The sequence below is a fragment of the Hordeum vulgare genome, chromosome 1H (genome assembly GCF_904849725.1).
Source record: "Hordeum vulgare subsp. vulgare chromosome 1H, MorexV3_pseudomolecules_assembly, whole genome shotgun sequence".
Classification (NCBI taxonomy): domain Eukaryota; kingdom Viridiplantae; phylum Streptophyta; class Magnoliopsida; order Poales; family Poaceae; genus Hordeum; species Hordeum vulgare.
In genome coordinates, this window is record NC_058518.1 from 144805290 (window position 1) to 144819793 (window position 14504).

The 14504-nt window shown below is 47.4% G+C and overlaps 1 protein-coding gene across 1 annotated transcript; it reads right to left on the bottom strand.

Annotated features, from left to right (window-relative positions):
• Window positions 1-508: 508 nt before the first annotated feature.
• LOC123408212 (leucine-rich repeat extensin-like protein 6) lies at window positions 509-2375 on the bottom strand. Its single transcript, XM_045101379.1, has one exon. It carries the CDS (start codon window positions 2125-2127, stop codon window positions 805-807), a length of 1323 nt encoding a protein of 440 aa, XP_044957314.1. The 5' UTR covers window positions 2128-2375; the 3' UTR covers window positions 509-804.
• Between the last annotated feature and the right edge of the window lie 12129 nt (window positions 2376-14504).

Here is a 14504-nt window from a genome sequence, read left to right on the forward strand (position 1 = left end):
TACATGCCACATAAGCAAAGTTGTATTGGAGTGTGTGATGTTACTGCTAAGTTCCTCCCCATTGTGACCAGCCTAAAAAAGAGCGCGTACGAGTGCACGAGAAAGAGAAGCGCAGCTAGCAATGCAGCACCTCACATGGCCCGAGATCCGAGCACCATCCACGGCCGGCCATGGCCCATCGCCCTGTGGGTGGTTGCATCCACCAGCTCTGCATTCATGGAGATGGAGGAGCCATTAATTCCAGCCTCAACTCGGTGTGAAATCCCTCCTCATCCAGCTCAAAAGTAAGCAGCAGGCTCGCAAGCACATCACAATCGGGCGTCAGTCCCGTCACTGAGCAGAAGCATCACGTGTTCACCCCTGTTTCGCTTGGGCAGTTCGGTAATTTTTTAAGTATATTAGAAATATTAGTTTTCTTAGGAACCACAGTTTTTTAAAAATAACGTAGTATTTGGTACCAATAAATATCACAGTTTATAAAACCTACTAGTAATAAGTGCTAGGGCAATGAAGTAGAAGTATTAGGTTTCAGATTACTAGGGTTTTAGAAAAATGTGTTGCCAAACCAGACCCTCTCTCTGAACACTAGTAGTAGTAGTATACATGTGCTTACCACCTGCCCGATTAATTAGGCATATGCGTGTTTAAAAGAAATTGGGCATGCAAGGATGTCATGTCAGGACGGACTAACCAGCCAAAAACTAACCGATTACCACCATCACGTAATGAGCCAGGCCCTCTGCCAAGAAAGAAGGGTAATTAATTAACCCCAAAAAAGTACATGCCCCGGCCCGCTTCGCACGATCAGGGGACGGTGACCGTGACACCGGCGCCGCCGCCGGAGAGCCCAAACGGCAGCGCGCCCCCGAAGGTGACGCCGACGCCGATGCCGATGGACACCGCGGCCTCGGCGCACGCAACAGGGCGCGACCCCGGGATGCGCAGGCAGCTGAGCCCGGCGTCCCCCGGCGCGTCGTCGCACTCGGGCTGCGGCCGTTGCATGCCGCGCCCCGGCACGCAGTTGCCCGCAAAGTCAAAGACGCTCCGGCCCGCCAGCCGGTCGCAATCCTGGCTGATCCCGGAAAAGAAGTTGAAGGAGACGGACAGGTTCGTGATCCGCCTCAGGTCGCACACCAGCTCCGGGAGGTCGCCGGTGAACTGGTTGTGCGCGATGTTGAGCACCTCGATGCCGGATAGGCACGACAGCGTGCTGGGCAGGTGGCCCGACAGTAAGTTGTTGCTGAGGTCAAGCACTTCGATGTAAGGCAGGAACCCTAGGGCCTCCGGGACGCAGCCGGTCAGCTTGTTGTTGAGGAACAGCAACTCACGGACCCTGCCGCCGTAGCCGTAAGCCATCGGGACGGACCCCGTCAGGCGGTTGTTCGCCAGCGTGATCACCGTCGCCGGTGACGACCACAACGTCTCCGGGATCTGGCCCTCGAACTGGTTGTTGTTGAGGAAGAGCGCGTCCAAGTTCTTGGCGAAGACCTCGTCAGGTAGCTCGCCGGAGAAGCCGTTGAACCGCAGGTCGAGGTAGATCAGCGACGGTATGAGCAATGTGGCCGCGGGGAAGGGCCCGGAGAACAGGTTGTTGCTCAGGTCGAGTTCGGTGAGGTACTGCAGGTCCCCGAGCGTGTCTGGAACGGCGCCGGCGAGGCGGTTGCTGTTAAGGTGGAGGAACGTGAGGTGGGAGAGGAGGGAGAGGGCGGCTGGGAGCGTGCCCTTGAGGCTCGCATGGTTGAGGTCAATGCCGGCGACCACCGCGCCCGCCGCCGCCCCGGCGCCAGTGGGCGGCGAGGAGCAGTAGACGCCCTTGTAGACGCAGACATTTGGCCCCTGCCAGGACGACAGCGCGCCGCGGGGGTCCTCAAAGATGGCCGCCTTCAGCGCCTGCAGCGCCGTGTATTCTTGCCCGCCGCCGCCTAGGATCTGCGTCGACGAGGGCCCCAGCGAGGCCGAGCTGGGAGGCGACTGTGGCGGCGCGGCGCCATTGATCCAGACTCCAAATGTGGCGCCGAGGCTGAGCTGGGAGGTCGGGGCCGAGGAGGACAGCAGCAGCAAGGCGACGGCAACGGCTACAGTATGTAGACGTAGCATCGCGAGAGGATTGAACTGTGGCAGCTCCATGCTTCTTGAGCCTGGTTTTGTTGTACTGTGAGTGTGTGAGAGATTTTCGCGTGCGTAGATAGAGAGCGAGGGAGAGAGAGTATTGTGTCCACTCCACTCCAGTGCGCGATCCCCGAATCTAGCGAGAGTGTTGGGGAAGAAGGCGGTGGCATCAGCTGGTTGATTGAACCATTTGTTTCTTTTCTTCTTGTGTTGCTTAATGCTCCTATAATCAAAAACAACTTTAACTGGGATTGATGGGTGTAGCTGTGCAAAACTCCAAATCTCCCGTGGTGCCCTTTTTCCTTGTTCATACGTGAACTGATGTCCGAGAGTGTCCCACGTGGTGCGAATCAGTCTACCCCTCCACTATACCTGCCATGAAAAACTCGGTCCGGCCAGTCCAACCTGAAATTCCCGGCCAGGGCCGGGCTTGGGCTTGCCCGCGGGCTGGGTCGGGCCTGAAAATCAAGCCCGAAGATCAAGCTGGGCCGGATTCGGGCCTATGAAAATTCGATTTTACGTCTACATCGGGTTAAGCTTATCGGACCGGGTCGGGCTTCTTCGAGCTTGGGTCCAAAAACTAGGCCCGGCTGCCGGGCCGGGCCAAGCTTGTGTGTGACTTTTGTGTCATCGGTTTTTTTAAGCCTAACATGAGTTTTGGCCAGGTATACCCTTCACTTTCTCTCTTGATCTCTCTTCCCCTGCTTAGTGAGGCACACAGGGGTCCCGACCACCATTTCTAACCGATCATCCCGCAGAGTAAAATTAGTGAAGCAAAAATTTACTTTACCAACGATGGTTGTACCTATTTGATCTTCTATAATTAGTGAAGTAAAAATAATACTTTGTAGACTTTGTGTCCTAGCAGCACTAACTTCAAATATTACATTATATATTTTAAAAATATTCAAATTAAAACATGTGTAACATAACCGTTATAACATGGTCACAATAAAAATATTTAAATTAAAACATGAGTAACATAAGTTGAAGATGATCTCTCTCAAACAACTTTGTGATCAAATATAAGAAATCCGATATGTCCCCATCATACCCAATAGGCCAATACATGAACTCAAAATATTCTTCCACTTCATGAAGTTCTCTCACTCTTAGACTTCTACGTAGCTCAACAAACTCAAAAGCTCCCATTGCATCAACCTCCTCCCTTTCAACATCCTTTCAACCTCCTCCGCATGAACATAAGCACCTTCATATATCCAATCTTGTGCCATGGAAGTATCTTCATCAACAAGAACCTGTAACGCCCAAGATGCGATCCTATCCTTATTTTGGCACGAAGTCCTCGACAAGGATAGAAGCGCATCTCGTCGTTTGCGCAAGAATGAATATCGTTACAAGTACATGTACTGAAGAGAAGAGTATATGGAATTGACTTACACTTGCCACAAGCTACATCAGAGTCAAATCAGTATAATACATAAACATCATGAAGAAGAGCAGGGTCTGACTACGGACGAAAACAAACGATAAAAGAACGACGTCCATCCTTGCTATCCCAGGCTGCCGGCCTGGAACCCATCCTAGTTCGATGAAGAAGAAGAAGGAGAAACTTCAAATGAAGAATCAACGCGCTCGCGTCAAGTAACCTTTTACGTGTACCTGCAACTGGTGTTGTAGTAATACATGAGCCACAGGGGACTCAACAATCTCATTTTCAAAGGTATCAAGACTAGCAAAGCTTAATGGGTAAGGTATGGTTAAGTGGTGAGGCTGCAGCAAGGGACTAAACAATATATGAGGTGGCTAACTTACGAGTACAAGAATAATAGGGGGGCGATCTACGCATAGCGGGTGTGAACTACTGATGATCAAATGAATGATCCTGAACACGTACTTACGTCAAGCATAACCCCACCATGTCCTTGATCGGAGAAGAAGCTCACGAAAGAAACAGTCACGGTTACGCACTCAGTTGGCAAGTTTTAATTAAGTTAACTTCGAGTTATCTAGAATCGGATGTTAAACAAAGTTTCCACGTTGCCACATAACCGCGGGCACGGCTATTCAAAAGATTTTACCCTGCAGAGGTGCTCCAACTAATCCATCACAAATTACCACAAGCCGCATAGAAATCTTCGATCACAAAACTCGCGATCTCGTCGGATTCCTTAGTGGAAAACCTCAACTCTGAGATTACCCAAAGTTTCACCGGAATCCCGATGCACAAGCCATTCGTCAAAGGTAAAACTAATCTAGCAAGGCCGCCCGACGTGTCGACGATCCCGATAGGAGCCGCGTATCTCGTTCTCAGGACACGACGGATTGTCAAAACTTCCGGTAGGCCAATCACAGAGTTGCCCCTGGTAGCCACCGGCGGTTGATAGGTTGGACCAACACTCATGCGGGGCACTCGCCCGGGGGTTGATTAATATCCTCAGGGTCTAGAAAGTCCCTATGCAATTTTATTAGGTTATTAGGCAAATGTAGTATCAAAGTTGGGCCTTGCCAGACCAGTTTTAATCTAAGACGAATTATCAAAGGGGTCCCCATAACAACCCCGAACGTGTTAGGAGCGCTCAATTATGGAACATAACACCGGTAGCCGAAACTAAGGGGGAAAAGCTGGAACAAAACACCAGGCTCGAAAGGCCAAGCCTTTCACCTTTTGCCAAGTATATATGTGCATTAAATTAAATATCATTAATAGGGTGATAAAACAAGGAACCCATGTTATCACATGGAAGCAACTGCATCTGCAACTAGCAACTCTAACACATGGTTAAGCAAGCAGTAACATAGCCAATCAATGGTTTGCTAGGTTGTGAATAGGTTGAAGGTTTTCATGACAGTAACAACAAGCTACATAAATCTAAAATGCTCAAACAAGGCATGAGGCAATGGTGGTCAAGATGCACTACAACATACTACTAATAACATCTAGCATGGCAGCATGGATCACTAGGAAAAGAACTCTCAAAATGGCATCTCACACACAGTTTCAGACTTAGTGAAAAATATCAGTTTTGACAGTGCAATTTTCGATCTGAAGGCATATTGACAGCAACAAAACTATATGCTACAGGGCATAGAATGGCATGAAAATTTACATCATGCTAGAGAATCTTAAGGACTACAAATAACTCCATTTCACCAACCTTAAAAGAGCTATAGATCACTAGCAAAACTCATGGCAAAACAGGAACAAAATATAACAGATTTTAGACTTAGAAATATTTCAGCATCTCCAAATCAACACTATTTTCTAGCATGTTGCGAACAAGCAAATAACACCTAAACATGGATTTCTATTGCAACCAAAATTACCATAGGCTAGCCTACACATCCAAGGACATATCTCTAGTTGACAACTCATCCATACCATGCACGGAATAAATCCCACAAAATAAACAAAAGGGCAACACGGCAAAATATCAGGCGCACTAACTTGCTCAAAAGCTAAAACTAAATGCAAAGTTAAATTCTATGGATTTTTCTACCCCGAAAACATATATAATATGTGGGGTTGCAAAATAAAAATAATGCCACACGTATATGCGAGATTATGTCCTAAACACGTCATAGCAAACTATTGATAGCTCCTACATGAAAAAATGCAAGCAACTACTCTAAAATACATGGAAAAGGGTCCTGAACAACATGAGCATTTTAAGTATGGGATTTGCACAAACCGGACACGCGCAAAAATAAATCCGCGATATCTAATATATTAGGACAGCACGTAAATCTAGGCAAATGGTGAGTTAAACTACTCAAAACATGCATGCAAGTTGTAAAAACATAATCTACACGAAATTCTACACGAGTTACATATATAATTTGTTGCAAACCGACTTACGGTTAAAAAGTTATTCGCATCTTAAATCTAGCAATAAACCTGAAATAATACCAATTCGCAAAGATAAGAAAGAAAACTAAACGGCCCCAAATAGAGCGGCGCAGGATAACCGAATCGTGCACGGACGGGGAATAGAGGTAGCTCACCACGACTTGGGACGGATTCAAAGAGGAGGCGGCCTGGTGGCGCTGGGCCGCAGACCTGGGCTGGGGAAGAGGCCGACTCGGGGCACGATTGGGCCGGCGCGCCTGCTGGCCTCGGGGCTGACGCAGCTGGGCCTGGTCGGTGGGGCGAGGCAGGCCGACCTGGACCCAGGGCGGTCAACGCCTATGGTTGGCGACGCTCCCTCCCGATCCCGATCGGGAGAAGAATGCGAGGCGTCGTCACGATCTTCGAGGCTCCAGCGACAGGGCGGCGTCCGGCAGCTGGTGGATCTGGCCGAGGCTCGCCGGGGCAGCGGGATCCGGCAGCTGCTGGCATCCGGCGGCGGCGCGGGGATAGTGAGGCGGGGCGGCGGCTTCCTGCAGGTTGGGGCTGTAGCTGGCGGCGGGATCGACCGGCGGCTACGGGCCGGTGGGGAGCAGGGGCACGCGAACTCCGACGTTCCGGCGTGGAGGCACATGGCGGCGGGGAGGGCGGCACGAGTGTTGGGGTCGCCGGATCCGGCGATTGCGCGGGTCAGGCAGCGAGCGGGAGCGAGGCTAGGGCGGCTCTGGCGGCTGCGGCCGAGCGGCGGCGCGTCCGGGCCCGGGGAGGGCCGGCGATGGGCTCGGGCAGGCCCTGCGCGGGAGGAGAGAGGAGGCAGGGCTCCAGGTGGCTGCGGGCGAGAGGTGGGAGGCGGCTGGCGGCGGCACAGATCCCTAGGCAGCTAGGGTTTGGCTAAAAATGGCAGGGAGGGCATCTATTTATAGGAAGGGGCTAGGTTAGAGGGTTTTGGGGGGTTTTTCGACCCTCCGATCGTGATCGGACGGTCCGTTCGAAGAGGTGGTTAGTGTTAGCTGTGTAGAGTGGCTTAAGCGGAGATGAGAGGGAAATAGCGCAGCGTGGCGCCGCTACGGTCGATCGTTCGGGTACCAGACGGACTCCGATTGCGACGAAAATTGGCAGGCGGCCTACCTATATAAAAATAATACTGCACACTAAGTTTTAACCAAATCAGAGAATATTTTATACACACTTTTAAAAACAAGGTTTTGACGATGCCTCGGGCGCGTACGGTGTGGTCGGGCTAAAAAACGGGCAACGACGAAAACGAAGAGAACCGGCAACTAGTAGCTAATGCAAGTTTGAAAGCTGGCGGCAATGAAGTGTCGATGCAATGCATATGATGCGCATGATGCGATTATGAATCCAGCGGACATACAAACCACACGACGAGAACGAAATAAGAGGGGAATCTTCTGGAGCGTCGGTCTCGGGCTGTCACAACTCTCCTACACTACAAGAGGATCTCGGCCCGAGATCCAAGAATGAAAGGGAAGAGGAAGAGAAAGCAAGAGGTAAACTTAGTTTCTTCTTTGACAAACGAGTGAAACCAACGATCCTTGAAGGTTGCGAAGAGGTGAAGAAGGATATGAGAAACAAGGAAGAATTCACACAAAATTTCGGCAACACTTCAGTAGGAAAAGAGGGCAAAATTTTGATAAGATAGAAAGAACTTGAGAAGATTCACAACAAACTAACTAAATTGAACAAGGGAACAACATGATCTTGATAGAACAAGATGATAGATTGAAGATAGCAGCATCACAAAGCCTCCATTTGAAAGAATAGAAACTAGCTCTTACAAGAAAAGAACAAAGAAGAAAATGAGAACTACTACCACAAGAATCTTGAAGAACACCTTGAGAATGAAGAGATCTTGAGTCGCCTAACAGAAAACTGAAAAAGGTACCGGAATTAAAGAGAGACGAACGAAGAGACACAATTGAGAAGAATTGAGGATAAAAGCTGAAAGCTGAGAACGAAGAATCTTCTGAAATGATGGCCTTCAAAGGATCAAGAATGAAAACAACTCAGAAAAGCATCGAATAGCAAGAAAGAGATTCTCATGATTGGGAACAATTAAGATGATGGCACAAAGCTGAAATGATGAATCTTCAAGAGAATGGACCAAAATTTGAGAGAAACACTCCTTCGGTCTTCCAAGCTAAAAATGATGAGGAGAACACCACGAGGAATAACTGAGACACTCCGGAATAAGAACAAGGAAAAGTTGAGCCAATGACGAAAATAAATTTGAAGCGATCTTGAAGAAGGAATATAACTGATGAAATTCATACTTATGTCATAGTTGAAAGAATTAGAGATCTCCGGGAAAGATTAGAAGAGCCAAGAAAGATCCTGGGAAAAGGTTGTGGGTTATGGGCCCAATCAAAGAAACCACCGTTGAAAAGATTGCTTCCAAGAGAGATATTGCACTGGTATAAAGAAAACTTGATGAGATTAGCACGTCGAAATAATTGAAAGGATTGAGAACAAGAACCTCTAAAACATCTTGAACACTCCGGCTAGAACAGAGATGGAATAATAACAAGAGAGGCTTGAATAAGAATTTTCAACATGGGAAGGAATTGAAAGATGAAAAAAATATGATGACACGGATAACTGAATTGAATTCACCGGAAGATGACAAGAATGAATAAAGATGAACACGAAGCTCCTGAGAATCTTCACAAAGAGCCATCGGAAACAATATGGAAGAAAAGAGAGCGGAAGCATCACCAAAGAGAAAGACACTTGGAAGATAAACTAATCACTGAAGAAAAAGGGCGGGAGGGCGGGGAAAAACAAAGATAACTTGGAACAGATGAGATAAACTCCGGAAAGAAAAGAGAGCTTGATCTTGCAAATATTGGAGAGGATTGAATTCACTTTAAGAGAAGCACACCGGACGGAAAAGAATTGATATGATAACTCCGGTAGAAAAGAATTGTTAAGCCAACTGATTAAGCAAAAGGATTAGCACTCCCATAAAAATATGAGAAGACCACTCGGAAAGATGTGAATTCACCACTTGACATCGAAGCAACTCGAATTACCATACTCCAACAAAACAAAGGATGAGGCTTACGAAACAAGCTAGAACAAATTCATGAGAGAGATTTCGTCCCATATTTTCGTGGATAGGATCGCACGCGCTCGATCCTTACAGTAGCCATCATGTACAAGGTAGTGCACACAACATACAAAGCATCCCCGAGTCGTAGCAAGCTACAAGGACTCTTTAAGACCCAACGAGAACCGCTGTAAGACGACCGTGAACAAACGAATCCACTAGATGTCGAACCCCAACCTAATATCATGCATTTGTTGGAAGATTGTCCTATAAGTAACTACTTGAATTCCCACCTAAGAACTCCCGATATTCCTGGTCATGCAATCTGGTGCACGGATACAAGGAGTAATATATCACTCAACTCCTATACTAACCCGTCAGGTGTATCACATCCGTCAACACATAACCAGAGATCTCGGAAACTCATCTATCTCACATCCTCGTAATCACAACGATACTAAGTATGGCGATACATCCGGAACTCTCTGCACCAGTACTGGGGAAGCCGGACTCCTCTCGCCACTACTAGTATTGAAGAAATTTCGAACATCCTCCGTCCTGAGATACTAAGAAATCTGAATGATAACGATGTGCTCTAGAATCCCCTGGAGCTCAACTCCCCGAAAGAAATCAAGTCAGACAGGAGGCACCAAGACATAACTCCGTCACATCGGCATCATATAGATTCCAAAAATATCCGCGTGATCCTAAAAAAAATTTGTGTGAGAAGAGGAGTAGAATTAAAGTTCCTAAGTCGTGAACCTCACCAGAGCATAGATGAGGAGAAAAAAGAAACCTACTCTCCAATATAACTAAGACTCAAAACTGTTTTTACTAGACTCGACTCGGCCAAGTTCGATCAATCAAGGGGGCTCCTAGGTCGGTACTGCTCTGATACCAACTTGTAACGCCCAAGATGCGATCCTATCCTTATTTTGGCACGAAGGCCTCGACAGGGATAGAAGCGCATCTCGTCGTTTGCGCAAAAATGAATATCATTACAAGTACATGTACTAAAGAGAAGAGTATATGGAATTGGCTTACACTTGCCACAAGCTACATCAGAGTCACATCAGTACAATACATAAACATCATGAAGAAGAGCACGGTCCAACTACGGACGAAAACAAACGATAAAAGAACGACGTCCATCCTTGCTATCCCAGGCTACCGACCTGGAAACCATCCTAGATCGATGAAGAAGAAGAAGGAGAAACTCCAAATGAACAATCAACGCGCTTGCGTCAAGTAACCTTTTACCTATACCTGCAACTGGTGTTGTAGTAATCTATGAGCCATACGGGACTCAGCAATCTCATTTCCAAAGGTATCAAGACTAGCAACGCTTAATGAGTAAGGTATGGTCAAGTGGTGAGGCTGCATCAAGCGACTAAGCAATATATGAGGTGGCTAACTTACGAGTACAAGAATAATAGGGGTGTGATCTACGCATAGCGGACGTGAACTACTGATGATCAAATGAATGATCCTGAACACCTATTTACGTCAAGCATAACCCCACCGTGTCCTCGGTCGGAGAAGAAGCTCAAGAAAGAGATAGTCACGGTTACGCACTCAGTTGGCAAGTTTTAATTAAGTTAACTTCGAGTTATCTAGAATCGGATGTTAAACAAAGTTTCCACGTTGCCACATAACCGCGGGCACGGCTATTCAAAAGATTTTACCCTGCAGGGGTGCTCCAACTAATCCATCACAAATTACCACAAGCCGCATAGAAATCCTCGATCACGAAACCCGCGATCTCGTCGGGTTCCTTAGTGGAAAACCTCAACTCTGAGATTACCCAAAGTTTCACCAGAATCCCGATGTACAAGACATTCGTCAAAGGTAAAACTAATCCAGCAAGGCCGCCCGACGTGTCGAAGATCCCGATAGGAGCCGCGTATCTCCTTCTCAGGACACGATGGATTGTCCAAACTTCCGTTAGGCCAATCACAGAGTTGCCCCTGGTAGCCACTGGCCAATGACAGGTTGGACCCACACTCAAGCAGAGCACTGGCCCGAGGGTTGATTAATTTCCTCGGGGTCCGGAAAGTCCCTATGCAATTTTATTAGGTTATTAGGCAAATGTAGTACCAAAGTTGGGCCTTGCTAGACCAATTTTAATCTAAGACGAATTATCAAGGGGGTCCCCATAACAACCCCGATTGTGTTAGGAGCGCTCAATTATGGAACATAACACCGGTAGCCGAAACTAAGGGGGAAAAGGTGGAACAAAACACCAGGCTAGAAAGGCCAAGCCTTCCACCTTTTACCAAGTATATAGGTGCATTAGATTAAATAGCATTAATAGGGTGATAAAACAAGGAACCCATGTTATCACATGAAAGCAACTGCACCTGCAACTAGAAACGCTAACACATGGTTAAGCAAGCAGTAACATAGCCGATCAGTGGTTTCCTAGGTTGTGAACAGGTTGAAGGTTTTCATGGCAATGTTGAGAGGGTGATATTTAACACGTGGTAGGCAGCGAGACATAACGATAGAAACGATAGAACTAGCATGGAAATGATAGTAATGGTATCTAGGGAAATGGTCATCTTGCCTGAGATCTAGCTTGGGAGAAGAACGACTCCGTGAAGCAGAAGAACCGATGTAGTCGAACGGGTCCTCACTTTCCGACACGCTTGCGGAACTCTATCGAGACAAAGCAAACCGGAAATAAGCATCAACACAGATATTCACCACGACACATGCATGACACGATGCAATCCACATATGATGCTTGAATAATTGAAAATATGCAATACATGGCATGTCAATTCACAACAATCAAACACTACACATTAAGTGAAGTTCAATATGCAACGAGTTGCATATCAACGAAACTCCATCTTTAATTGTTTAGTTATATCTCGATTAGGTACACGACAATATTAAATGTGGTTAAACATGGCAAGAGGTGAAGCGTAATTAATCTACCTATCTACGCACGTTAAATGAGGTTGGAAACGACTTATAGCATCTCCGAACTGACCTCATACATTAATTTATAATTCTGTCCAGCTCTGAACTAACATGTTTTAATAATTGTTAAACAGAAAAATAAATAGGTTCACGTGATTCTACACGTCGTTCCAATCAATTTACACATAGAGAACATCTTCAACGGAGCTACGGTTCAAAAGATATGATCACCGCAAGATATGATGGCATGAATGCAATATGTGTGCAACGACAGTCACAAGCATTCCGAAACATACAAACAACAAGATAATATGAAACTACACAAGATTCTAAGCAAGTGTCATACAGGACACGATCAAAACGGAGCAACAGTTCAACAAATACGAGCTACACAAGAAATAGGCATAATCTGCCAAAGTCAGCGACATAGCATTTTCTATGCCCTAAAATAACAAGCTACATAAATATAAAACTCTCAAACAAGGCATGAGGCAATAGTGATCAAGATGCACTACAACATACTACTAATAACATCTAGCATGGGAGCATAGATCACTAGGAAAAGAACTTTCAAAATGGCATCTCACACACAGTTTCAGACTTAGTGAAAAATATCAGTTTTGACAGTGCGGTTTTTGATCTGAAGGCATATTGACAGGCACAAAACTATATGCTACAGGGCATAGAATGGCATGAAAATTTACATCATGGTAGAGAATCTTAAGGACTATAAATAACTCCATTGCACAAACCTCAAAAGAGCTATAGATTACTAGCAAAACTCATGGCAAGACAACAACAAAATATAACATATTTCAGACTTAGAAATATTTCAGCATCTCCAAATCAGCACTATTTTCTAGCATGTTGGGAACAAGCAAATAACACCTAAACATGGATTTCTATTGCAACCAAAATTACCAGAGGCTAGCCTACACATCCAAGGGCATATCTCTAGTTGACAACTCATCCATATCATGCACAGAATAAATCCCACAAAATAAACAAAAGGGTAACATGGAAAAATATCATGTGCACTAACTTGCTCAAAAGCTAAAACTAAATGCACAGTTAAATTCTAAGGATTTTTCTACCCCGAAAACATATATAATATGTGGGGTTGCAAAATAAAAATAGCGTCACACGTATATGCGAGATTATGTCCTAAACACGTCATAGCAAACTATTGATAGCTCTTACATGAAAAAATGCAAGCAACTACTCTAAAATACATGACAAAGGGTCTTGAACAACATAAGCATTTTAACTACGGGATTTGCACAAACCGGACACGCGCAAAAATAAATAGGGGATATCTAACATATGAGGACAACACGCAAATCAAGGCGAACGGTGAGTTAAACTACACTAAACATGCATGCAAGTTGTAAAAACATAATCTACGTGAAATTCTACACGAGTTACATATATAATTTTTGGCAAACCGACTTACGGTTAAAAAGTTATTCGCGTCTCAAATCTAGCAATAAACCTGAAATAATACCAATTCGCAAAGAGAACAAAAAAAGCCTAAACGGGCCCAAATAGAGCGGCGCAGGATAACCGAATCGTGCACAAGCGGGGAATAGAGACAACTCACCACGACTTGGGCCGGATTCAAAGAGGAGGCAACCTGGTGGCGCTGGGCCGTGGACCTGGGCTGGGGAAGAGGCCGACTCGGGGCACGATTGGGCCGGCGCGCGTGCTGGCCTCGGGGCTGACGCGGCTCGGCCTGGTCGGTGAGGCAAGGCAGGCTGGCATGGACCAAGGGGCGATCAATGCCTATGATTGGCGACGCTCCCTCCCGATCCCGATCGGGAGAAGAACGCCACGCGTTGGCGCGGTCTTCGAGGCTCCAGCGACGGGGCGGCGTCCGGCGGCTGGTGGACCTGGCCGAGGCTGGCCGGGGTAGCGGGATCCGGCGGCTGCTGGAATCTGGCGGCGGTGCGGGGACAGTGAGGCGGGGCGGCAACTTCCTGCAGGTTGGGGCTGCAGCTGGCGGTGGGATCGACCGGTGGCTACGAGCCAGTGGGGAGCAGGGGCAGGTGAACTCCGGCGTTCCGGCATGGAGGCGCATGGCAGCGGGGCAGGGCGGCGCGAGGGTTGGGGTCGCCGGATTCGGCCATGGCGCGGGTTAGGCAGCGAGTGGGAGTGAGGCTAGGGCGACTGCGGGCGAGCGGCGGCACGACCGGGCCCGGGGAGGGCCGGTGAATGGCGCGGGCGGGCCCTGCGCGGGAGGAGAGAGGAGGCATGGTGCCAGGTGGCTGCGGGAGAGAGGTGGGAGGCAGCTGGCGGCGGCATAGATTTATAGGAAGGGTTTGGCTAAAAATGGCAGGGGGCATCTATTTATAGGAAGGGGCTAGGTTAGAGGGTTTTTTTGGGGGGGGGGGGGGTTCGACCCTCCGATCGCGATCGGACGGTCCGATCAGAGAGGCGGTTAGGGTTAGCCCTGTAGAGTGGCTTAGGCGGAGATGAGAGGGAAATAGCACGGCGCGGCAACGCGATTTAAAATACCGAAAAACGTCTGACGAATAACCAAAGACGGTACCGCTACGGTCGATCGTTCGGGTACCAGACGGACTCCGATTG